Raw genomic sequence first — 27254 nt, 5'->3', positions numbered from 1 at the left:
TTTTTCTTCCCTATCTCTTACTGCCTGAACCTCAGTTATGAAATGCAACAGCTGAACCCTTAAATTTTGTATATTTTAGATTTTTTTTGTCTTTTTTCTTCTGTCTTTTGTTCTTTTTTTTTTTTTTTCCCCGGATTTTTTTTTTTGTGGTTTTGGGGAAAAAAAAAAAAAAAGAGAGAAACTGCAATGAAATCTTTTTTTTTTTTTTTTTTTTTTGGGAAGTTGAGAATGTGGATATGACCTCACTCACACACACTCACTCCTCCTGAACTCCTTCTCTCTCCTCTGGGATTTGCCTCAATCCCGGAGATTCCCAAATCCCTGGGAAATCAATTCCCAATTTTCCACCTTTCTCTCTCTCTCTCCAGCAGCCAAAACCTCACAGAGCACCACTTCAATCCCAATTTTCCCCGTTTTTCCCTCATTTTCTCCTCCGAGCTCAGCCGCTCTTGGGCTGGCGGGAATTTTGCTTTTTTTCCCCTTTTTTTTTGTTGTTGTGTGGAATTTTTGGGGCACAGAATTCCCTCCTGGATGCCGGGGGTCACCAAAGGTTGGGATTCTTGTTCCGAGCCTCACTCACTCATCCTCAGCATCCTCTCATTCCCAAACATTCCGCACACGTCCTCACTCCCGGGGTTTTTGGGGGGTTTTCTAGGAGATTGGAGATTTTTCCTTTTGTTTCTTGGTGTTGTTGTTGGTTTTTTATCCAGTGGGGGTCCTCAGGTGTCGTCCCAATGGTAACAGATCTGGAAAAGGGGAAAAAAAAAAGGGATTTAGGGGGAAAAATGGGATTTTGGGGGGGAAAAGGGATTTGGGGAATTCAGGGGGGAAAAGGGAATTGAGGGGAAAATGGGGGGGGAAAAGGAATTCAGAGAAAAAAGGGAATTCAGAGAAAAAAAGGGATCAGGAAAAAGGAATTCAAAGAAAAAAGGAATTCAGAGAAAAAAGGGGATTCAGGGGAAAAAAGGAATTCAGAGAAAAAAGGAATTCAGAGAAAAAAGGAATTCAGAGAAAAAAGGGGATTCAGGGGAAAAAGGAATTGAGGGGAAAAAGAATTCAGAGAAAAAAGGAATTCAGAGAAAAAAGGAATTCAGAGAAAAAAGGGGATTCAGAGAAAAAAGGGGATTCAGGGGAAAAAGGGGATTCAGGGAATTAAAGCCTTGGAAAGTTTAAAAACGTGGGGATGTGGCTCTTGGGCTGGACTCCACCTTGGAGATTTTTTCCAAATTTAACAATTCCAGGATTACAACAACAACAAAAAAAAACAAAAACAAAAACAAAAACAAAAACAAAAAAAAACCAAACAAAAAAAAAAAAAACCAAAAAAAAACCCCAAACCTAAACACTGCAAATCAGGAGATAATAAAAAAAAAGAAAAAAAAAAAAAAAAAGTGGGAGAAAAAATTGTGTTGGGTTAAATCCTGGAGACTTTTCCAAACTTTAAAATTGAGAAAAATCGACTTTGTAGGGTCAAAAGACCCCCAAATGGGATCTTTTTTTCCCCACAAAAAAACAGAAAAAGAGAACTTTGGGATTGTGGCTCTTCCCAGGCTTAGCTGAGCCAATTCCATGGTTTTTCAGGTGGGATACAAAGGGGCTGAGCCCTCACCAAGCTTGGTTCTTGAGTTTCCTCAGCTCTTTCGTGGCCCAGGTCGCGAGGGTTTTCGTTTTGTTCGTCTTGGATCTCCTCCCTTCCGTTAGCAGCTCGTGGATCATGGGTCTGGCTTCTACTAATTTCAGGACATCCTTCCCAAAAGCTGTACACAAATCCCTGGATGCAGAGGGAATTGGGGAAAAACCATGTGAGTGGCACAAAATGCTGATCTGGGGAAAATCGCGATTAAAAATGGGATTAAAGGAATGCTCCGATTCTCGGCCAAAGGTTGAATTCGCCATAATTCTCCTTCAATTCAGCAGGAGAAATGAAAACACCTCAAGCTGGCTTTCTCTGCTACCTAAGGATGAGGAGTTTTTGTGGTTCTAAACTCCTGGAAAAATCCTAAATCTGGGATTTTTGTGACAATTCTCTCACCTGCAGAATCCCTTCACACCTTGAGCCAAACACCCAAAGCCCAACCCCAAAACTGACACAGAAAACCTCAGACAGGCAAGAAAAAAAGGCAGATTCCAGGATTTTAACCTGGCTTTCTCCGTTCCCTAAGGATGAGGTGTTTTGGGTACTGAACTCCTGGAAAAATCCTAAACCTGGGATTTTTGTGGTGATTCTCTCACCTGCGAATCCCTTCACACCTGGAGCCAAAACCCAATTCCAAAATTGATCCTAAAACTGTCAGACAGGCAGGAAAAAAAGGCAGATTCCAGGATTTTAACCTGGCTTCCTCTGTTCCCTAAGGATGAGGGTTTTTGGGTACTGAACTCCTGGAAAAATCCTAAACCTGGGGTTTTTGTGATGATTCTCCTCACACCTGGAGCCAAACTCCAACTCCAAAACTGACACTAAAACCTCAGACGGGCAGGAGCAAGGGCAGATTCCAGGATTTTAACCTGGCTTCCTCTGTTCCCTAAGGATGAGGGTGTTGATGAGGGTACTGAACTCCTGGAAAAACCCTAAACCTGGGATTTTTGTGATGATTCTCCTCACACCTGGAGCCAAACTCCAACCCCAGCAGCAACCCCAGCAGCCCCAGACGGGCAGGAGCAAGGGCAGATTCCAGGATTTTAACCTGGCTTCCTCTGTTCCCTGTGGATGAGGGTTTTTGGGTACTGAACTCCTGGAAAAATCCTAAACCTGGGGTTTTGTGACCATTCTCTTCCACCTGCAACTCAACCCTTCACACACCGGAGCACACACTTCCCAACCCCAAAATCTGGACACAGAAATACTTCCAGAACAGCGCAGGAAAAGGTGGCAGATTCCGGATTTTAACCCGGCTTCCTCAATTCCCTAAGGATGATTTTCTGGATACTGAATTCTGGAGAAAATCCCTAAACCTGGCGTTTTTCGTCATTGATCATCCTCCCTCGATCACGTGGAGTCCAAACTCCAAGACCCACCATCCCGGATCCCACCTCCCCAGACAGTCCATTCCCCCGGACCGTCCATCCGGACCGATCCATTCCCTGGGACCACGATCCATCCCCTGGACCCGTCCATCCCTGTGACCCTTCCCCGACCGAATGACCCGCCCCGGCTGGACCGTCACCTGGCCACCACCCGACGATCCTGTCGATCCTTCGGACGTCCCCCGGACGATCATTCCGGATCCGATCATTCCGGATCGATCCAGCCTGATCGATCACATCCATCCCTGGTCGCCACCCGATCCGATCATCCCTGGAATCGTCCTGGATCCATCCTTCCCCTGGATCCGCCATTCCTGACCGTCCCTCCCCCGGATCCGATCCATCCTGGCATCCTCCTGGATCCGATCCATTCCCCTGGACCCGATCCATTCCCTGGATCCGATCCATTCCCCTGGATCCGATCCATTCCCCTGGATCCGATCCGTTCCCCCGGATCCGATCCATTCCCCTGGATCCGATCCATTCCCCTGGATCCGATCCATTCCCCTGGACCCGATCCATTCCCTGGACCCGATCCATTCCCCCGGATCCGATCCGTTCCCCTGGATCCGATCCATTCCCCTGGATCCGATCCATTCCCCTGGATCCGATCCATTCCCCTGGACCCGATCCATTCCCCTGGACCCGATCCATTCCCCCGGACCCGATCCATTCCCCTGGACCCGATCCATTCCCCTGGATCCGATCCATTCCCCTGGATCCGATCCATTCCCCTGCACTGACTGGGGTTTTGCTGCCGCCTGCTCTGAGGGTGTGCAGGGGTGTGAGAACCCCAAAGGGGGGATCAGGGGGAGCTCCTGGATCCCTGGAAATGCGCCAGGAACGTGGGGATGTGGCACTGGGAATTCAGGGAAAAATGGGAATTTGGGGAATCAACCTCCTGTTGAATTCAGGGAATTAAGGGGAAAAAGAGGGAATTCAGGGAGAAAAGGGAATTCATGGGGGAAAAGGGAATCAGGGGAGTAAGGGCACAAAAGGAGATGTGGTTTGGAGGTGACACTGGGTGATGTTAAAGGAAGGGATGTGACAACCCCAAAAGGAGGCTCAGGGAGATCCGTATCAGGTAACTGGGAATATTTCTGCACAGGAAGAGTTACAAAATATTGGAACAACTTCCCGGAGCAGTCCCCATGCTAGGAAATGCCCTAGGAATGTGTGGATGTGACACTGGAGGTGACACTGGATGATGTTAAAGGAAGGGAAGGAGCAGGGACGTGACAACCCCAAACAGAGGCCTAGGGAGATTTGTATAGGGTAATTTGGAATAATTCTCCACAGGAAGGGTTACAAATGCCCAAAACCAGGTGGACAGGCCACTGGGGATGTGGTTTGGAGGTGACACTGGATGATGTTAAAGGAAGGGAAGGAGCAGGGACGCGACAACCCCAAAAGGAGGCCTGGGGAGGTTGGTCTGGGATATCTGGGGACACCCAGGATCCCAGGGGTGGCTGGTTTCCAGGATGGATCCCACAGGGAGCCCACTCACGGTGCACGTTCTCCTGGTCTCCCTTGAGGCCCTGGATGATGCCCGTGTAGGCCTCGAGGCAGCCCTCGCGCAGCTCGTTCAGGTAATCCACCATGTCGTAGTCGGACTGGGGACACACACACGGACAGACACACGGACACAGGGACGCCGTCAGCTCTCACGTTTTCCACATCCTGCCCTGCCTCAGTGTGACTCTGAACTCACACACAGGGTCAGCAGGCTCTGCCCACAGCTCAGTCACACAGAACAATCCTTCAGCCCCAGACACAAGGACACCACTGCAGCCTCAGGCCCAAAAGGTGCAAACAATAAAAAGGCCCAAAAAGTGCAAACAAAGCAAATTGAGGGGAGCAATCTGTGAGGATGGGACTGCACAACCTGGAGCTGTAATTGGATAATTAACCCCAATATGGAAATGGACCAACACTTACAGAAGTGTGAAAACTCCTGACTCTGAGTCCATCTTGGGTGTAGCCATGGCATATCCTTGAAGCCTTTTAATAAATCCCTGCTTTACTCCTTTAACTCTGTGCAGCCTCTTTGGGCATCGAGGTGAGACCCCAGAGTGTCCCCTGGGCCTGGGCACAGCTCACCTTGTCCACCTGGGCCTGGGACGCCTGCTGGAGGGTGTTGAGCACCACGTCCAGGTACTTCTTGAACTCGCCGCCGATGGCCAGGGCGATGTCCCCGAACACCGAGAGGATCTGCGGCTTCACCGACCTGTGCACGTTCTCGTTCTGGGGAAAAACACCCCAAAAAGGGCCCGGATGGATCAGCGTGGGAAGGGGCAAAGGAAAGGAGGGAATGGGCTCAGGCTGCACCAGGGGGTTTGTGCGGGGCGTTCCAGAATGTTTCTCCAGTGGAGAAGTAGGAGCAAGTACAGCCAAGGGTTGGAAATGCCTGGAAATGCCTCAGGAATGTGGGAGAGGGAGGGAAAGGGAGGAGGGAATTCAGAAGGAAGAAAGGAATTTGGAAGGAAGGAATTCAGAATTGGGAAGGAATTCAAGAGGAAGGGAGGGAGGAATTTGGAAGGAAGGAAGGAATTTTTAAGGAATCCAGGAAGGAAGGAATGAACCCAGGAAGGAATGAACTCAAGAACTCAGGAAGGGATTCAGGAGGAATTCAGGGAGAGCGAGTGGGAGTGATGCAGAGTGGGAGAGAGGGAGGGATTTGGGAGGAACTCAGGAATCCAGGAAGGCATTTATTTAGGAATTCAGCAAGCTGATAAACGAGACATTCCCCCAGAGCCCTTGCCCCCAGCACGTCCCGGCCGCCGCTCAAACCGCGCGGCGGCGGCGCCGAACACGAGACATTCCCGGAGAATTCCTCCCACTTTTCCCAGGCTTCTCCCACCTCCCACTCCCCTGGGAAGAGTGAGCATCCAACTGTTACTCGGGAATCTCCCACTCACCCCCAGGTTCTCCAGGAGCAGCTGCATCACCTCGTCGCAGAAGGGGAGGATGTTGGACTGCAGGGCCCGGCACAGGTCCCCCACCAGCCCCACTGCCGACAGGCAGACCTGCAACGGAGCAGGGACCAGCTCTGGGGTTTGGGGTCAGCTCTGGGGTTTGGGGTCATCTCCAGGGATTTGGGGTCATCTCCAGGGATTTGGGGTCATCTCCAGGATTTGGGGTCATCCCCGGGGGATTTGGGATCATCCCTGGGGATTTGGGTCATCCCCGGGATTTGGGATCATCCCCAGGATTTGGGGTCATTCCCGGGATTTGGGGTCATCCCCGGGGATTTGGGGTCAGCTCTGGGGGATTTGGGGTCATCCCCGGGGATTTTGGGGTCATCCCCAGGGATTTGGGGTCATCCCTGGGGGATTTGGGGTCATCCCCGAGGAATTTGGGGTCATCCCTGGGGGATTTGGGGTCACCCCTGGGGGATTTGGGGTCACCCCTGGGGGATTTGGGGTCATTCCCGGGATTTGGGGTCATCCCTGGGGGATTTGGGGTCATCCCCCCGGAATTCAGGGTCGTCCTGGTGCTCCAGAGGGATGGGAGGGTGATTAAATCCTGGGAATAATGAGCTGGCTGACAGCACTGAGGGGAGGCATGAGGACATCCAGGAGTGTCAGGGATTTGGGTTGGGAAAACATTCCTAAATATCAATTTCAATGGGGAAATCCCAGCCAGGATCTGGGCTGGAAAAACTACTCCAAAATTCCCATGGAGGCCATCAGGATTGATAACCCAAGGGGAAATCCCAGCCAGGATTTGATATGCCAAGAGAAAATCCCAGCTAGGATCTGGGCCGGGGAAAAAACCTCCAAATTCCCCTTGCAGGCACCAGGATTTGACATTCCAAGGGGAATCTGCTGCCTTATCCACATTTTTCCTTGGAAATAACTAAGAAAACCTAAGACACCAAAATTCCACGCTCAGGGTGGTTTGGATTTGAGAATCCTGGGATTGTTTGGGTTGGAAGTGACCCCACTGGATGGGCAGGGACACCTTGCACTATCCCAACACTCATCCAACCTGGCCCTGGAAAATTCCAGGGATGGGGCAGCCACAATTCCCCTGGAAAAGGGAGGAACTGGATCCACACCTGGTACTCGGCGTAGTTTTTCAGCCCAATCCCAAGGAAAGGTTTGAAGGCATCCATGTACTTCAGGAATTCTCCACCCAGGACTGTGCAGGGAAAACATTCCAGTGAGAAGGAAAAACCCCAATTCCTGGCATTTGCCATAAACAACAAATCAGAAATCCCTCAAATTCCACCCAAACCCAGCGAAAACCAAAAATCACTCGACAACTGAGAACAGTGACATTATCCAGGTCCTCCTGGGACTGGACAAATTCCAAAATTCTTACTGGAAATAATAAGAAAATACACCAGACCACAATTCCATGCTCCAAGCTGGTTTAGATTTTAGAATCACAGGATTTCTTGGGATGAAAGGGACCTTAAAGCGATACCTTCCACTACCCAAACCCTTGGACACTTCAGCCATGAGAACACCCCCAGCTCTCCTTAATTGCTTTATCCCTGGGAATAATAAAAAAATACAAGAAACCAAAATTCCACGCTCTAAGGTGGTTTGGATTTCAGAATCCCAGGATTTCTTGGGTTGAAGGGGACCTTATAGTGACACCTTCCACTGTCCCACGTTGCTCCAGCCTCAGACACTTCCATGCATGGAGCTCCCCCACCCTCCCTGCGCCACAAATTACATTTTTCACCACTTTGCCCAAAACTGCCGGATCCAGCCCCATTCCTGACCTTCCACCAGGGTGCTGACGGCCATCAGGGCGTCCTCCTGCACCCCCCCGGAGCCGGCCGTGCTCTGGAACATTCTGAGCAGCGACGCCATCACCACGTCCGAGATCTGCAGCGCGTCCTGGTGCTGCACCTTCCGCAGCACGTTCTGAGGGAAAAACCGTGGAAAACGGGCAAAAATCATCATTTATCCTACAGGTAAAGCACTCCCACAGCCCTGGGCCTGCTCCTTCTGAGGGAAAAATCATGGAAAATGGGAAAAAATCACCATCCATCCCTCAGGTACAGCATTCCCACAGCCATGGATGCTGCACCTTCTGCAGCATGTTCTGAGGGAAAAATCGTGGAAAACGGGCAAAAATCACTGTTTATCCTACAGGTAAAGCATTCCCATATCAATGGGTCTGCTCCTTCTGAGGGAAAAATCATGGAAATTGGGCAAAAATCACTGCTCATCCCATAGGCAAAGTATTCCCACACCAATGGCTGCTGCACATTCTGCAGCACATTCTGAGGGAAAAATGGCGGAAATTGGGGAAAAATCGCTGCTTATCCTACAGATAAAGCATTCCCACAGCCCTGAGAGCTTTGATAAGGATGAAAGAGCTGCTGTTTGAACCCTTTTGCAGCCAAAAAAATCTGCTTTTGTGGCTGCAAAGTCCCGTTCATTTGGCTGCATTCAGATTTTCCAGCTGAATTTCCCTTTCCTGCTGCATGGGCTGTTCTCAAAGCTTTGCCATGTGTAAGCTGGAATTAAATGTGACCAGCCCAAATTTAGCCTATTAAAAAAACATAATAATGAAATCCTTTTTTTTTCTGTCGCAGCTGAGCTTGTAGGGGTTGAACCCATCTGAATTAAAGTTTAGAAATGCTTGAAGTGGTTAAAATACAACAGTTCCCAGGAAAAGAAAAAAAAATCCTTAATTTCCAGAAGAAAGTAATTATTTAAAGTTTCATTTTTCACTCCACAAAGATGGACTTTGGCTGTTTATATAATTAAGATTTGATTTATGGAATTACAGGATGGTTTGGGTGGGAGGGGAGCTTAAAAATCCCTAAATTCCAAGGACAGGAACAGATTCCACTAATCCAAGTTGTTCCTTCCAGTGACAGGATTTTTCTCACTTAATTTTCAATATTAACAAAGGCTTTTTCTTCTGTTGGATGTTTGTAATTGCATTTCCAGCAAAACAACAACAAAAATTGAGAAAACCCCCCATACATTTTATTTTTTTAATACTGAAGAAAGCCCCTCTGCTGAGTTTTACTCAGTGGCTTTCAAGCATTTGCTGCAAGTTGATAAAAAATTCAGGTTCAGGTTCTGGGATAGTAAAAAAAACACATTTAGAAATTAAAATTGGCATCTTAATTCCACCTGGATTACGCTCCCCAGTGCCCACCCTGCAAGATTCCAGGGAGAAAATTCCCCATTGAAACTTTCTAAGACGAGATTATTCTCATTTCTCATTATTTTCAAAAATTACCCTAAAATTGGAGCGTGAAAATAACCACAAAGCTTTTGAGGATGAAATTAAGTATTTCTCAAATTATCCTGGAGACCACCTGGGTTGCTCTGAGCTGATTTTGGGGGAAAAAAACCCTTTTTTGAGTGGCGTTTGCAACAGTAAGCACTGCCCTGATGGCTCCCGCTCATCAGCAGATGTTTAATTGGGAATTCTGAGGACACTCAGAACATTTTAATTGGTGCCATTTGGATCAGGAGCACCAAGCACGAGAGGCAGATGAGGGAATCTCTAAAAAGCCTTGAGGGAATTTTTTTTGTTGTTGTTGTCTGTGGGATTGTTGAGGCTGTAGCCAACCCAAGAACCAATCTGACAGCACAGACAACCTATAAAATCCCCAGCAGCATTCTTTGAGTCATATTGCCCTGAATTTTGTCTCTAGAGCACAACTCAGAGACTTCTGAACCTTGCATCACCTCCCACGTGTCAGCTGGGACCCAAAACCCACTTTTTTCATTCAACTCTCAGCACTGGGAGCTGAGGTTGCAGCTTTAGGGGCACAAAAACACCTCAAAAATCACTTTATTCCCACAGCAAACTCAGGAGAGAGAATTTACCTGGAGAGTAGCACAGAGAAGAGACTGGAGGTCGTTGAACTGGATTCTGTCAGAGGTGCTCTGGATGTGAGACTGAAACAAGAACAAAATCCCACGTGTGAAGAGGCTGCCTGGGATCCTGGCAGCTCCAGGGAGAGCCAGGTTGTACTTTAAATATTTGTTCTTTTCAGATTTCAGAGCACAGGGGCTGTGAAGAAGCTGAATATAGAATCCCTGAGTGGTTTGGGACCTTAAATCCCAAACGGGCAGGGACACCTCCCACCATCCCTGGATTTGGACACTCTCAGGGATAGAGTTTTAAATTTAAATTTTTTATTTTAAATCAGGATTTACCCACCTCCATCTGCAGCACTTGCTGGAGCCTCTCCATGATGACCAGCGTGGTTTTTTGGACAGCAGGATAACAGTCCTTGGCACTGTTTTTCACTATTTCCATCAGGGATTCATAGGCAGAACTCCTCAAGTTATTCTGGTGTCCATCAGGTCTGCAACAGAAGGAGGAAGATTTGCAGCTCCAAGTGCTTGGAAACAGACTTTTTTTAATTTTAGTAAACCAGCAACAGCTCCATTTGAATGCTGTGACAAGCAGGAGCCACTTGAAAAGCCTTGAAATAAAGGGAATTTGTGAAGCCGCTTCTGGCAGTTTTGTTTTTAACAATTTTCCGTTTTTGAAATGATTTTCAGCAGCTCTCACAACAAGGAGAGGGACAGAAGGAGCCTCGGAGTTGGTGTCAGGTGAGCAGCACTTCAGAGCCCCTCCCCAGACACCCCTGAGGGTGTGAAATTTGGAATTAAGGCACCTGAGATGATTGATGGGCTCCAGAGCCTTGAGCCAGACACTCCACTCCTGGCTGGATGTAAATGAAGACAGGGAAAGAGTTTAAATTTTGAACTGGGACAAGGCTTTTAAGGAGAATCAGCAGCAAAGAAAGCTCCATCAGTCCATGGAGCTGATCCAGGGATTGAACCTGGAGCTGTCAGATTTATGTGACCTTCGAGCCACCAGCAAATTTGAGTTTTAGCCTTTTTCCCCTGCATCTGAGAGCAAAATATTTTACCTCAGATGTGAAGGGAAAATGTGAGGGGAAAATGGAGGAGTCATGAGAGGAAAATGGGGGAGATGTGAGGGGAAAATGGGGGAGATGTGAGGGGAAAATGTGAGAGTCATGAGGGGAGATGTGAGGGGAAAACAGGGGAGACGTGAGGGAAAAAAGGAGAAATTTGAAGGAAAAGGGAGAAGGGACACTTTTGGACTTCCTAAAACCAGATATGGACAAAATTATGAGAAATTATTCAGTGGGAAGAGCTGTTTTCCTGGGATTTGCATCCTCTATTCCTCTGGGGGGTTTTTTTATACCAACTAAAGCCACATTTTAATCCAACACCAGATCTCAGCTGCCAAGGAGAGCCTGAGAGCGTGGAGTGGGACATAAATGAGAAAAGGCTTTTTAGGAAGGTTGCTTTACCTGTCTGCAGTCTCCAGCAGTTTCTGCACTATCAGCTCAAAGGAGGAGGATAAGCAGTAGGTTGCTGGCTCTTCCTGATCATCAGCCACATCTGCAGCTTCATAGGCAGCTTCAGCAAGGCTGGAGAAGGCCTGGGACACAAAATATCAAAACATCCAACTTGAGGGAAAATGGGGGAGATCCGTGAGGGGAAAACGGGGGGAGATCCGTGAGGGCGAAAGATGAGGGGGAAAAAAGGAGAGATTCGTGAGGGGAAACGGGCAAGATTTGGACAGCCAAAACCAAACAGCCTTAAGGGATGTCCAGGCTGGATATTAAGGAAAATTCCCTCATGGAAAAAGTCCCAGGCATCTGCACAAGCTGCCTGGAGCAGTGCTGAACTCCCAATCCCTGGAGTTGCTCACCAAATTCACGGATGAGCACAGAAGAGCCAGCACAATTGCACTGCTGCAGGCAGACGGCTCAGACTTGGTGGCACCAAAACCCCTGCAGATCCCAGCAGGAGCTGCTGTTCCCAGGGGTGTGGGGGGTTCCTCACCCAGCAGACGTTGGTGGCCACCCTGGGCTCGGCGCTCAGCCCCTCCATCAGGCACTGCAGCAGCGGGGCCAGGTAGATGTCGTTGATGGCGGCCTCGGGCAGCATCTCGCAGATCCTGCCCACGGTCCAGGCTGTCGTGTCCCTGACCACCACGCTGGGATCCTTCATCAGCTCTATCAACGTTGGCATGGCCTGCAAGGACCCAGGAGAAACCACGTGAGGAAAAAGAAAATTGCCTCCAAATAACCATGCAATTTTCAACTCTAAAAACCCCTAAACAAGAGATTTTTTACCTCCAAAACAAGATTACACCCTCCTGATTTTCCTCAAATGAAACCCTCCAAAACCCCACAAAACTCAGGCTCCAGAAACGTTCAAAACAGGTGACATCCTTCTGATTTTCCTCAAAATAAGATCATGTAGAAACCAGACATTCTCTCCCAATTAACCCAGTGATTTTGGGCTCTAAAACCCTACAAAACTCAGGCTCTAGAAACGTTCAAAACAGGTGACACCCTTCTGATTTTCCTTAAAATAAAATCAATTAACCCAGTGATTTTGGGCTCTAAAACTCTACAAAACTCAGGCTTCAGAAACGTTCAAAACAGGTGACACCCTTCTGATTTTCCTTAAAATAAAATCAATTAACCCAGTGATTTTGGGCTCTAAAACCCTACAAAACTCAGGTTTCATAAACGTTCAAAACAGGTGATATCCTTTTGAATTTTTTTAAAATAAGAGCATGTAGAAATCAGACATTCTCCTCCAAATTACCACAAGACTTACACCTCTAGCAGCCCTTAAACAAGTGATTTTTTACCTCCAAAACCAGATTACACCCTCCTGACTTTCCTTAAACGAAAACCTCGCACAACCCAACACCTTCCCCTGAAGAAGCAGACGCAAACACCGACCTGTATGACTAAGGGTTTGAGCTGGTTGGGCTCGGGCCCCTCCAGGATGCAGCCGAAGGCCATGACGGCGGCGTCGCGGTACCGCCAGTCGGGGTTCTTGATGTGCTCCTTGATGAAGGGCAGCACGTGGGGGACGATGTCGTCCTCGCAGCACGTGGCCAGCAGCATCAGGCACACCCCTGCCGCCTTGCAGGGGTTCCAGTCGTCGTCGTCGTCGTTCTCGTCCTGCGGGAAAAACGTCACGGTGATGCCTGAAGGTTGAACTTTAATTATTACAGATTTGGCGCTGCCTTAGGGTGAGGGTCTGGGCTTCCTATTAAGGGTTAGTGAGCTCTCTTCATAGAGTAAGGAGAAAAAATAATTCCTTTTACAGCTTGGGACCAAGGACAATCATACAAGTTACAGGCCCAAGAGCACATTCTTGGGTCAGGAATAGAGGGAATCACCAAACCTCTCTGGGAACGAGAAATATTGGGAAGCACAGCTCCAATAAATCCCTGAAAGTTTAACAGGGAGTAAAGAAATCCAGGCCTCAAAAATCCCAGGGACTGGGAGCTCACATGAAGCTGTGGAATATTTGGTTTAATATCCCAAATAGGAATAGAGGGAATCACTAAAACCCTCTGGAAACCACAAATCTTGGGAAGCACAGCTCCAGTAAATCCCTGGAAGTGTTTAACAGGGCCTAAGGCCTCAAAAATCCCTGGAATTGGAGCCCACATGAGACAGGGGCTGTGCAATATTTGGTTTAAATCCCAAATATTCTGTCAGGAATACAGGGAATCACCAAACCCCTCTGGAAACCACAAATGCTGGGATGTGATCAGGGAAAACGAGGCAAGTCCCAGTCTCAGCCCAAAACTTGCTGCATCACTGACTCAGAGTGGTGCATGAAAGCTCATCACAGACCAGGGACCGCCACCTCCTGAGGCATTTCTGGGATCCAAATGGGACCAGAGGAATCCAAACCCCCTTCCCAAGAGCTCCTGAGCTGCGATTCCCTCAGGGAATGTGGCGCTCACCTGTTTTGTTAAGGTCTGGGTTAGAATAGGGACCAAATATTGCAGTGCCCCCTTGGCATAGAACTTGCTGGTGTGCTCTGGGGGCCGTCCTTGTTCTGCTGCCTGCAGAGAAGAGGTGAAAAGTTTACTTTCATCAACATTTTTATCTGTTTCTATGTAATTTTTTTCAGCATTAAAAGGCTGAATGATCAACTCCAGGAGGCACAAATTCCCCATTCCCCCCCCTGCTCCCCAGCACAAATTCTGAGCTGCCTCAAGGGCACTTTGCACTGAGGTAAATATTCCAAAATCCACTTTAATTCCTCATCCCTCCTCACAGGGCACAATTATCCCCATTTTCACTTGGCTGTCAGGTGTAATTACCAAGTGACCCCGAGGTGAAGGAGCAAAAGGTTTGGAGCAAATAAACCCCACCCCACTGCTGCTGCCTGTCCTTTTATCCTTGATTTCTTTATTTTTTGGGAATGCAAGCATAAATCTAGATTTAGCTGCTTTTAAAAAAATGGATGTGATTCATGCAGAGCCCTTCAAAGTTTCAGCTGTTATTGATCCCCACAGATAATTTCTGCAAACAGCATCTGCATGCAGAACAAATTCCCCAAATTCCTCTCCAGCCCCAGCCATTCCACAGGATAATTACTTTTATTTCATCCAGAATTCCAGGTCTGACTCATAAATCATGGATTTTATGGAATGTGAACCATCTTCTGGCATAAAGCCCCTCATGGTTGTGACAGACCCCAAAATTTGGACATTATTTTATTAATCCCATGGATTATTTCCAGGAAAAGCATGGGAGAGCCCTGTGATAGGAGCTGCATGTGGAATTGGGTGGAAATAGGGAATAAGAATGGTAAAATTGGGTTATTTGAACAAAACCCACCAGGCTGGAGAGTGCTGGGATGGTGAGAGGTGTCCCTGCCCATGGCTGGGATTTAAGGTCCTCCCAACCCAAACCACCCCAGGATTTTGGGATTAACAGGAATTCCAAATGCAGAGTCAGCCAAAAACCCCCAATTTACCTGGGGGAGCAGGACCTGGGCCAGAACCAAGTGAGGAGCTAAAAACTCCTCCCAAAGGAGGAGCCAAAGAGTCCCAAATGAGGAACTAAAAACTCCCAAATCAGCAGCTAAAAAGTCCCAAAAGAGGAGCCAAAAGCTCAACTCCCAAATGAGCTAAAAAGTCCCAAAGGAGGGGCTGAAAACTGCCAAGGGAGGAGCTAAAAAATCCAAAAGGAGGAGCCAAAAATCAAACTCCCAAATGAGCTAAAAACCTCCAAAAGAGGAACCAAAAACTCAACTCCCAAAGGAGCCAAAAAACTCGCAAAGGAGGAGCTAAAAACCCCCAAATGAAGAATATAAAGCTCCCAAAAAGAGGCGCCACAATCTCTTTTAGGGCTTTTCACGTGGTGCTGTGAGCCCAAAACCAGCCAGGAATTTCCCCATTTCCCCCTGGAATAGCAGGAGGAGCTCCAGGGTGGCCAAAGGCAGGAATGGCAAATTCCAGGGGATGGATGAGGGATGGATGAGGGACCCCAGGGGATGGATGAGGGGACCCCAGCCCAGCCCCACCTCGGAGGCCTCGATGGCCAGGTCCATCCCAGGGGATGGATGAGGGACCCCAGGGGATGGATGAGGGGACCCCAGGGATGCCAGGGGATGGATGAGGGATGGATGAGGGGACCCCCAGGGGATGCCAGGGGATGCCAGGGGACCCCAGCCCCACCTCGGAGGCCTCGATGGCCAGGTCCATCCCAGGGGATGGATGAGGGATGGATGAGGGGACCCCAGGGGATGGATGAGGGGACCCCAGGGGATGCCAGGGGATGGATGAGGGGACCCCAGCCCAGCCCCACCTCGGAGGCCTCGATGGCCAGGTCCATCCCAGGGGATGGATGAGGGGATCGATGCCAGGGGATGTATGAGGGATGCCCAGGGGATGCCAGGGGACCCCAGCCCCACCTCGGAGGCCTCGATGGCCAGGTCCATCTCCTCGTCGCACACGTTGGACCAGAACTCGATGCCCTGCAGAGCCACCTCGTCTATGTCGCTTTTCATCGCCTCAATCGTGATCTGCCAAGCCAAAAAAAAATGAGATTTTAGGGGTTGATCCCACCTGAATTCATCCTGCTTTGGGGGAGATCAGGAGGAGACTGGGGATTGCCGGAAATTCAAGTTATTGAGGTTTAAAATTACAAATAACTGGATTTTTCCCCCTATTTTATCACCTCGAACTGAGGTTTCTGTCCCATTTGGAATCTCAAGGATGGGGTTTGTAGGGATTGGGATTCCCAGGGATACAAAGGAAAATCAGGAATGGAAGTTTTTAAAGAGATGGCCTTCAGAAAAATAAAAATGGAAAATATAAACAGAATTTGAGGGAGATTCGGGAAATAAACATGAGAAATATAAACATAAACAAAGGAAACTCAGAGAAATTAACACGAGGAAATACAAGTATAAACAAAGGAAAATCAGAGCAATTAACGTGAGAAATACCTATACAAGTAGAGAGAGAGTAGAGAAATAAATATGAGAAATGGGGGAAATATAAATAGAGGAAAATCAAGAAAATAAATATCAATATAAACACAGGGAGATCAGCCAAAAAAAAGTGAGAAATATAAATTCAAATGAGGAGAAATCAGAGAAATAAAAATACAAATGGGGGAAAATACAAGCAGAGGAAAATCAGAAGAATAAATATGAGAATTAGAAATAAAATTTATTTCTTTATTATAAATAAATAATTTATTACATAGGAACTTATTTAATATATTACTTACATATCATTAACATATATTAATGTATCAATGTATAAATATTATACAGTTACATTATATTAATATATGCTTATTATATATTAAATTATTATGTTTATAATAAATATAAAAATTATTTTATAATTAATTATACAATTATTTTATAAATAAAATATGAACCACTCACAGCAAAGAGGGCAGGCCCCATGTAGGTCTCCATATATTGATAATAAAGGGACATTATCTTGACCAGGTTCTGTAAGGCAGCCACTCGTACCTGGGGCAGAGAAAAATGCCCAATTTACACAATTTTCTTATTTTAACATATTTTTGGCAGGCAGATACTCCCCAGGAAGGGAATTTTGAATTTACTCACCCTTGTGTCTGGACACTGTGTGGCTTCACAGACTACTTGCATAATAAAGTGCCTTTCGGACTGAAATAAAGAGAAATAAAAGAACATTTAAAGGGGGTTAAAGAAGAATTTAAGCTTTAAAAGGCTTCCCAGGGAGGGTGAATTTAGGTCTGGACCAGCACAGGCACAGGGCACCACTACCATTCCCATTTTTCCCAAAAATGGGAATATTTTCCCCCCAAAACGGGAGTGCTTTTCCCCAAAATTGAAGTGGTTGTTTCCCCCAAAATGGGAATCCAAAACCTCCATTTCAAGGTTGTCCAAAATAAAGACACAGCAGAACTTCAGAATTCAAAAATCCTGCTGGTCCCTGAATTATTTCAGCAATTCCTTAAAAAAAAAAAAAAAGGAAAAAAGAAGGAAAAGAAGGAAAAAAAGGAACAAGTCCCTGCTCCCCTCCCTGCAGACCCCCAGCGCTCCTGCCTGCCCAGAGCTGCATCCAGGTCTCAGTTTCCACAGGATTTATCCATCAAAACTCAGCGTGGTGCATGAACCTCATCACTGACCGTGGATCAGCAGCTCCCCCTGCAATCCCTTCCCAAAATTTTGGCATTTTTGGGGTTTTTTTTCCTCACCTCTTTGTCAAAGTTTGCTTTGGTGAATTCCAAAGAGTTCAGGAGTGCGTTGGTAGCTGCAAGCTTCACATTGTTGCTGGGCTCCTCCTTTCTCATTCCCTGGATTATGGCAGTCAGGATCTCATTGGATTTGTCCTGGAGCTGCTCTGGATCCTGAAAAAAACGTTTAAAAAAATCTGGATAAAGTTATTTATTATTTAAATGGATTTTTAAAATTTATTTATGATTTAAATACATTTTCCTGTTTTCAAGCAGCAGAATCTACAAATAAAAGAGATTTTTTTTGGCCAGAATCTACATATAAGTGTTTTGGAAAAATTTTAGGATAAACCAGGAAATCATGGGAAATCCCAGGAATTCCTGCAGCAGCTGGGATGGGAAGGAGAAGCCTGAACTGAGCACAAACGCTCCAGAAGTGCCCTGGAAAGGCAGAGGAAATGCAGGATTTGGCAGCCCGGGGAGGATCCCAAGGCTGGGCCCTGCTTTCCCTGGGATGCTGAGCTGAGGTTTTCCCTCACAGGCTCCCTTCAGGAACGGTGACCTGGATCTGGGGCGGGAAAGGAGGTCAGGCCTTCCAGGAACCAGCAGGGGAAAAGGCTCCTGCAAACCAGGGAATCCCTCCTGGAAATCAGCAGTGCCTGAGGCTGGGAACCAGCACGGGATCATCAGAGCTTCCTGGGAATCTCTAAGGTCAGGAAAGCCCTCCGAGATAATTTCACATCTCCCGGAAAGCAGGATTTCCTTAAGGCTGGAAAAGCCCAAGACCGTAACAATCTCCTGGGAATCCTTAAAAAAACAAAATCCTCAAGCAAAAGATCCAACTTAAAAAGCCCCAATCCAAAATCCTACCAAAAAAGTCCAGACTAAAGAACTCAATCCTAAACCCAGCCCAAGAAATCCAAAAAACTTTAACCCAAAAACTTCAACCCAAAATCCCATCCAAAGAATACAAGCCAAAACCCAACTCAAAAAATCCAAGAACCAGTCCAACCCAGAATCAAACCCAAAGATCCAAGAAACTCCAACCCAAAATCGAACCCAAAGAATCCAAAAAACTCCAACCCAAAGATCCAATAAACTCCAAGCCAAAAACTTCAGCCCAAAATACAATCCAAAGAATCCAAGCCAAAACCCAATCCTAAATCCAACACAAAAGATCCAAAAAATTCAAACCCAAGACCCAATCCAACCCAAAAAATCCAACCCTAAGAATCCAAAAAACTCCAACCCAAAGAACCAATCCAACTCAAAACCCAACCCAAAGATCCAAGAAACTCAAACCCAAAGAATCGAACCCAAAAAAACTCCAACGCAAAGAATCCAAACAACTCCAACCCAGGAATCAATCCAACTCAAAATCCAACCCAAAGATCCAAGAAACTCCAACCCAAAAAATCCAAAAATCTCCTACCCACAGAATCCAAACAACTCCAACCCAGGAACCAATCCACCCCGAAATCCAACCCAGAGATCCAAGAAACTCCAACCCAAAGAACCCAAACAACTCCAACCCAGGAACCAATCCACCCCAAAATCCAACCCAAAGATCCAAGAAACTCCAACCCAAAAAATCCAAAAATCTCCAACCCAAAGAATCCAAACAACTCCAACCCAAGAACCAATCCACCCCAAAATCCAACCCAAAGATCCAAAAAACTCAAACCCAAAGAATCGAACCCAAAAAAGTCAAAAAAAACTCCAACCTAAAGAATCCAAACTCCAACCCAAGAACCAATCCACCCCGAAATCCAACCCAAAGATCCAAGAAACTCAAACTTAAAGAATCGAACCCAAAAAAATTCTTACCCACAGAATCCAAACAACTCCAACCCAGGAACCAATCCACCCCGAAATCCAACCCAGAGATCCAAGAAACTCCAACCCAAAGAACCCAAAGATCTCCAGCGCAAAGAACCCCAGCCCACCCCGTCACGGCCCCAGCCCCATCCCAGCCCTCACTCACGATGTCCTGGCAGATGTAGCCGATGGCCTCGAGCGTGGACTCCTTCATGTGCTCGGTGCTGTGCTGGTTGGTGACGTTGGCCACCAGCTGCGGGATCAGCTCTGGCCACTGGTTCATGGGGATCTCGGCGCACGCGATGCCGGCCACGCACTGCGACGCCGAGCTGGGCCGGTACGTCTCTGTGCCCAGCGTCTGCAGCACCTGCATGGTCAGAGAAACAGGGGTAAACCACCCACAGAGCCCAGATAAACCACCCACAGAGCCTGATCAATCACCCACAGACCCCTGTGCCCAGGGAAATGGGGAGAAATCACCCACAGAGCCCCTGTGCCCAGCGTCTGCAGCACCTGCACGCCGGAGGGACGGCGGTAAACCACCCACAGAGCCTGATCAATCACCCACAGAGCCTGATCAATCACCCACAGAGCCCCTGTGCCCAGGGAAATGGGGATAAATCACCCCACAGAGCCCCTGTGCCCAGCGTCTGCAGCACCTGCACGCGGGAGGGACGGGGGTGAACCACCCACAGAGCCTGATCAATGACCCACAGAGCCTGATCAATCACCCACAGAGCCTGATCAAACACCCCACAGAGCCCCTGTGCCCAGGGAAATGGGGATAAATCACCCCACAGAGCCCTGGGCCCAGAGAAACGGGGATCAACCACCCACAGAGCCTGATCAAACATCCACAGGGCTCTGTGCCCAGGGAAATTGGGATAAATCACCCACAGAGCCCTGTGCCCAGAGAAACGGGGATCAATCACCCACAGAGCCTGATCAATCACCCACAGAGCTCTGTGCTCAGGGAAATGGGGATAAACACCTCACAGAGCCCCTGTGCCCAGAGAAATTGGGATAAATTATCCCACAGAGCCTGTTCAATCACCCACAGAGCCCCTGTGCCCAGAGAAACGGGGATCAATCACCCACAGAGCCCCTCTGCCCAGGGAAATGGGGATAAATCACCCACAGAGCCCTGGGCCCAGCATCTGCAGCACCTGCATGGCCAGGGATGGGAGAAATGGGGATCAATCACCCACAGAGCCTGATCAAACACCCACAGAGCCTGATCAAACACCCTACAGACCCTGTGCCCAGAGAAATGGGGATAAATCACCCACAGAGCCCAAACCCCACAGCTTGGCCACAAATCACCCGGGGTCTACTGGAAAAACAGTGCTGGGATGGGAAGGGTTAGGCTGGGATGGGAAGGGTAAAGGTTCAACAAATCAGGGTTGAATTCACCCCAAAAAGCAAATTTTTTATGCCAAAATTATCTGGGGAATTTTGTTGGGCGTTGGGATTGATCAGGAGGAGTTTTGAACTTCGGGAACTTTTCATTAAAAACACGGAGGGACTGGGATGGATTTTTTCAGCCTTTCCTGTAATACACCAGTAAAATTTTCTTTAAAAAATAGAGAGAGGGGTTTGCACTTTTCCATCATTTTTAGTTTTACACCAGTAACTTCCTCTAAAAAATTGGAGGGACATGGGATGAATAATCCCCAGTTATTTCCCACCAATAACTTTTACTTAAAAAAAATAGAGTGAAAAGCTTTTTTTTGATAATTTCCACTTGAATACCAATAATATTTTCTATAAGAAATAGGAAGGGATTAGCATTTTCCCAATATTCTCGGTTATAACCAATAAAACTTTCTTTAAAAACCAAAGAGATGAGGATTAATTTTTTCAGCATTTCCAATTACACACCAACAACATTTCCTTTCTAAACTGGAGGGAGTGGGATGCATTTTATCAGCATTTCCACTTCCACACCTTCATTTTCCAAGTTTCCACCTAAATGTTGGATTTTTGGTGTTGAAAACAGCAGCAAATTGTTTAATTCCAGTGCACAAGGAGAGCTCCTGATCCTGGTAAAATTCCATGGAAATAAAGGAGCAAAGGTGCTCCATCATCTCTCACCCAAATTCACCCTCTGGTGCGGCTGCACGTCCAAGCCCTGGGAGAAGGAAAGGTGGGAGTGGATGGAATTTAAGGTTCTCCCCACCCAAATAATTCTGGGATTATGGCGAGAGATTCTATTAACACCAAAAAAAAAAAATAAACATAAAGCTCAGGGCCGAGCTGATTCAGTCACAGAGCACTGCACAAATCCCAGCACCATTTTTTGCTCCCATCAGCCAAAAAGAAACAACAAACCACTGAGCCACCACTTCTGTCCCTGCAGGCTCTGCACTCCAGCTGGGCAAAACGCACCCCCAGGAAAACACACGGATTTTTAGTAATTTCCTATCTGGAACTTGTAATTTTTTTCCCATTTTTCACTTTTAAAACTTGCTGGGCCTCATGTGAACATTGCCCAGACTCAGAGCATTTCAAAGGTGTTGGTGGGGAGTGGAGAGCACTGGGGGAAGCTCCTCCTCAGAAAGGGAAGAAAAACCTTCCTCAAAAAGCATTTCCTGCAGAAAAATCAGCGCCCAGCCAGGCTGCAGGGGAAACCACGGAACCCTGGAATGGTTTGGGAGGGAAGGGACCTTAAATCCCATCCAGGGTCACAGGCAGGGACATTTCCCTCTGTCCCAGGGGCTCCAAACCCCAATGTCCAACCTGGCCCGGGGCACTTCAGGGATGCAGGGGCAGCCACAGCTGCTCTGGGCAATCCCTGCAGCGTTTTCAGAGCTCCACTGTAGAAACTTCTTCCTTTAGCTCACCTGAACCAGCCCTCTTCCAGTCTGAAACCATCCCCTGCTGCCCCACCACAACCTCCCACAAACCCCAAACACCCTGGGCTGGCAGGGACCCACAGGGATCACCCAGCCCAGCTGCCATCCCTGCAGGACGCCCCAAAATCACCCTGAGCACCCCTGGAGCCGCTGCCCAAACGCTCCGAGCTCGGAGTCATCCCACGTCTGGAGCTGGGTTTGGATCACCAAATTCTGAGCTCGGTTGGCCCAAATCGGAGCTCCTGAGTTGAGGAGTTTGGGATCACCAAACATTCACTGGAGGATCTCCTGAGCGAGAGTTTGGGATCACCAAACGTTCCTGGAGCTCTGAGAGGTTTGGGATCACCACCATCCCATGGGGAGCTGTCCCTGTGCTCTGGGGGAAATCCCAAAATCCAACTGAAAATTCAACTCATCTCACTCAACAAATCCAACCCAAAACTGCTGGAGCTCTGAGACGTCTGGGATCACCACCATCCCTTGGGGAACTGGCCCAGTGCTCAAACATCCTCTGGGGGAAACCCCAAAATCCAACCCAACAAATCCAACCCCGCACTCCCAGAGTTCTGGCAGCTTTGGGATCACAACCATTCCACAGGGAGCTGTCTTACCCCTCAACCAACCCTCGGGGGAAGATCTTTGTCCAAAACTCATCCAGATGAAACCAACTCCCAGACCTGAGCAGCTGCTGCTGCTCCAGGGCTCAGGAGAAGACTTTTCATGTGGAAAACCACGGATGACGACCCTCCCCGGGCACAAACAAGGGCAAGAGCAGGAGCAAGGGCAGCACTTACGAAGTTCTTGACCTCCCTGCGGGCGTTGGCGTCGATGGCCAGCCATCTCTGCTGGTACTGCGCCTTGATGTCGGGGTCCTTGGAGGTCAGCGAGTTCTTGATCTGCAGCCCCGCGGCCACGCGTGCCACCTGGCTGTTGCCGGGGTTGGCCAGCACTTTGGACAGTTCCACCAGGAAGGTGGGCTGTGGGGAGAGGGGTCAGACCCGGAGCCCCCCAGAGCCCCCAGAGCCCCCCGGAGCTGCCCCAGAGCTGCCCCAGAGCTGCCCCGGAGCCCCCCAGAGCTGCCCCAGAGCTGCCCCAGAGCCCCCCAGAGCCCCCAGAGCTCCCCCGGAGCCCCCAGAGCTGCCCCAGAGCCCCCAGAGCCCCCAGAGCTGCCCCGGAGCTGCCCCAGAGCCCCCCAGAGCTGCCCCAGAGCCCCCCAGAGCTGCCCCTGAGCCCCCAGAGCTCCCCAGAGCAGCCCCAGAGCCCCTGAGAGCCCCCCAGAGCTGCCCCGGAGCCCCCCAGGGCTGCCCCAGAGCTCTCCAGAGCTGCCCCGGAGCCCCCCAGAGCACCCCGGAGCGACCCGCCAAAGGGGCTAAGCTCCTGCTGCAGCGAAGCGCCGCTGGCCCCGCCGCGGGGATTCTTTAGGGCTACATCCGGCGGCAGGTCGAACGCCGCTGGCTCTGCGCCGCAGGGGATTGCGTTTAGGCCAAAAAGCATGCTGCTTCTGGCTGACTACGGCCGACACCCAGCTCGCTTTTGGTGCCAAACAACTGGATTTGGTGAAATGTGGAATCCTGATTTGTGGACATTCCAAACCTACTGTGATCGACGAATTGATTTTAATCAAACCCCTCCAAAATGATAATTAATCCCTCAAAATTATGATTAACCCCCAAAAACTATGATTAAACTCCCCAAAATTATGATCAATCCCCCCAAAATGATGACTAACCCCCCAAAAAATGCCTGAGTGCACACAAAACCCCTTGGTGTTGGTGCCACTTCCTTTGCTAAAACCTTCAATTTTTAAACCTTTTCTTCTTTCAAACCTTTTAAAAATTTCTTCAAGTTTCAGAAGCTTCCCTGAAGTCAAGTGTCAGCAGAGAAGTTTTATTTTTTTTCCTGAATATTTTTCCTCAAAAGCTTTTTGCCTGCCCAGAAAAGCCTTCCTAGAAAATAGTGGGAGCAGATGCATTGCTTTCCAAGTGATTTTTCTTAAAATCTTCTACTTTTTTACAATAAACCCATTTCTAAAATCTCTTAAGAAATCTTAAAATATATCTTCAAAAAAACAACTTAAACAATCCTAAATTACAAAGATTTTGGGGCACCAAAAGCCATTTTTAAAACTAACCCAACATTCAAAAGTTGAACAAACAACTCCAGTGCCTTGGACTCCAGGTTTCCAATGCCCAAGCTCAGTTCTTGAGATAAAATGGATTTTAGTGATTTTAGTTGTTCCATCCCAAACTCTTCAATTTCAAGCTGAAGAATTTGGGGTCAAAAAATGGTGGAAAACTTAAAGGGATGGGTGTAAAGCATTAGAAATATTCTAAACTTAATGCAATAGAAAAAACCCTACAAACAGACCCCACTAAACCACTTCAAATCCAATTTTAAACTGATTATATCAGGAGTGAGGAACCAGCCAGAATTAGTTCACAGGACAACCCAGAAGTGTTGCTGCCACCTTGGGCATGAAAACTCCTGAAATTCACACGTGGAGAAGCATCCTTGGCTTTCTCACTCATAAATTAGCAGGAAAATTTGTCTTTTCATGAAGTTTTGGGGTAAATTCAGCTAAAAAAAATGAGCAGCATCACAAGAAACCTCCCAGATTTGAGAGGTAAGGTGAAGGCAGAGGGGCCTGAGCTGGATCCCACCTACAGAGGTGTCAGGGAACAGCTCAGGTGAAAAGGGATAAATTAGCTAAAGGGGATGAACTAGGGGTGGAGAGGAAGAGGAAGGGGGTGAGGAAGAGCAGGAGGCTCCAGCAGGGAACTGGGAGATGCTCCCAAAGCCCTGGGGCTCTCCTGCCCCTTCCCTCTCCTGGGAAAGGCTCTTCCCACCCAGGGACCACATCCTGTGGTGGGGACAGGCCTGAATTCCTCATCCCCATCCTCATCCTCCTGGCTTCATCCTCATCCTCCTGGCTTCATCCCCATCCCCATCCTCATTCTCCTGGCTCCATCCCCATCCTCACCTCTGGCTTCATCCTCATCCTCATGGCTTCATCCTCATCTCACTCCTCTGGCTTCATCCTCATCCTCACCGCCTGGCTTCATCCCATCCTCATCCTCCTGGCTTCATCCCCATCCTCATCCTCCTGGCTTCATCCCCATCCTCATCCTCCTGGCTTCATCCCCATCCTCATGGCCTCATCCCCATCCTCATCCTCCTGGCTCCATCCCCATCCTCATCCTCCTCCAGGCCTCAGCCCCCTCTCATCCTGGACATTCCTCCTCCCCATCCCACACAAATCCTTGGTGCCAGCCCAAGCTCTCTCTCACAAAGCAAAGTGAAGATGAAAGCTTGGAGCAATCCCCCCAGGCAGAGAGGAAAAATGAAACCTCAGAAAATCCACATCTCCCCAGCCCTTCCCGGCACCTGGAAATCAGGACCATGAGCAGCTCCTGCCCATCACCCCAAAATCCCTCACACCGCAGAGCCCCGGAGCTCCAGGCTCAGCTGGGGCATCCTGAGACTCCCCCAGCACCCACCCAGAGGATTTTCCCTCAAAACTGAGGCTCAGCACCAGGGCTGCATCAATCCTGACCCTCCTGGCAGGAGCACCACAAACACAGAGCCCCCGTGGCTGTCCCAGCTCCCAGGGCAGGAGCTGCGCGGGGTGCCAGGTGCCCGCTCTGGGGGTGATAACGGGGCCGTGCCCAGGACAGCACCGGGACACCGGGACCCGGCACCCCCGGTGCTACCCACGGCTGCAGGGAGCGGCCAGAGCTGCAGCCCCTCACCTTGACTAAGCAAAAACCCTTCTGGAGCAGCAGCAGCCTCAAGTCCCCGCTGCAGCACAGCGACTACACCCGGGGCTCCGGGCTTTTTGTTCCCCCTTTCTTTTCTTTTTTCAGACTCCTTTTCTTCCTCAAATCTAAGGTCACCGGGGGTGCAGCTCCCCCTGCCCAGCCGCACCTCCCTCCCCACCGGCCGCCCCCGAGCTCCTCCCCAGATCGCGAAGCTCCGGTCCCGCCCGGCCGGGGGCTCCAGGGGCTGCGGCGGGCCCGGCGCGCCGGGCAGCAGGACCGGACAGGGGTCCCGAGGGCACTGGAACTGGGCGGCAGGGCCGGGCGGGGGTCCCACAGGCAGCAGGACCGGACACTGGCACCGGGCAGCAGGGCTGGGCAGGGATCCCGCGGACGGCGAGGCTGGGAGAGGGTCCCGCAGGAACCGGCCGGGGGTCCCGCGGCCGCTCGGGCCGGGCGGTGGGAGCGGGCAGCGGGACTGGGCGGGGTGCGGCGGGCACTGGGAGCAAACGGGGGTGCCGCGGGCGCGGGAAGCGGCGGGCGGGGCCGGCCGGGGGTCCCGGCGGGCGGCCGGGCTTTAGGACCGGGCGGCGCCCGGGGCCGCGATGGCCGCGGCGGCCGCACATGGCCCGCGGCCGCTCCCGCACCGGCCCCGCCCCCCGGCCCGGCGCCGCGCGCTGATTGGCTGCCGGGCCCGCAGGGCGCGCTGCGATTGGCCCGCGCGGCCGCCGGGCGCGGGCAGGGGCGGCAGCGGCCATGGCGGCCGGGCCGGGTCGGGCCGAGCCGGGCGGGGCGGGGGGGCCGCGGAGCGCTCGGGGCAGCGCCGGCCCCGCCACCGGCCCCGCCACCCCCGGGGCCGCCCCGAGCGCTCACCAGGTTCTCGATGGCCGCCTGCTCCAGGAACTTCTGTGCCGCCTCGAGCTCCGAGCAGTCTGCGGAGGGGAAACCGGCGTCAGCCGCGGCCCAACCGCCCGGGCCCTCAGGCTCCGAGCGTGCCCCTTAGCGTGCCCGGGAGCCTCCCCGCCACCACGGTTCCCGCCCGCCCCACGGCCTCCGCCGCCGCCCACGCCCTCCCCGGGGCTGCGGGCGCCGCCTCGGCCGCCCCGCGGGTTGCGCGGCCCTCGCCCCGCCCGGCCCCGCCGGGCCTGCCCGCCCCGCCGCCCGCAGCCCGCAGCCCGCGCCCTACCCGGCGAGACCGTCTTCTCTAGGATGGTGATGAGCTCCATGGCGGCGGCGTGGCGGCTCCGGCGCCGGCGGGAGGAGGAGGAGGAGGAGGAGGGGAAGGGGAGGGGGGGGGGAAGCGGGGCGGGCCGGAGGAGG

At 50.0% G+C, this 27254-nt stretch overlaps 1 protein-coding gene across 1 annotated transcript; it reads right to left on the bottom strand.

Annotated features, from left to right (window-relative positions):
• Positions 1-211: 211 nt before the first annotated feature.
• Positions 212-27254, bottom strand: KPNB1 (karyopherin subunit beta 1). The gene is made up of 21 exons (XM_064733669.1): positions 27121-27254; positions 26808-26866; positions 22974-23156; positions 19491-19691; positions 17528-17680; positions 16914-16973; positions 16725-16814; positions 15738-15848; positions 13777-13878; positions 12755-12979; positions 11841-12032; positions 11303-11433; positions 10174-10321; positions 9837-9908; positions 7760-7904; positions 7085-7167; positions 5943-6050; positions 5125-5268; positions 4476-4637; positions 1610-1824; positions 212-746 (listed from the first exon to the last, which is right to left on the bottom strand). Coding segments are annotated over exons 1-21 (2625 nt in total). The 5' UTR covers positions 27161-27254; the 3' UTR covers positions 212-745.

The sequence above is a fragment of the Zonotrichia leucophrys genome, chromosome 27, assembly GCF_028769735.1.
Source record: "Zonotrichia leucophrys gambelii isolate GWCS_2022_RI chromosome 27, RI_Zleu_2.0, whole genome shotgun sequence".
NCBI classification, from domain to species: domain Eukaryota; kingdom Metazoa; phylum Chordata; class Aves; order Passeriformes; family Passerellidae; genus Zonotrichia; species Zonotrichia leucophrys.
This window is presented reverse-complemented; position numbering and strand designations above follow the sequence as displayed.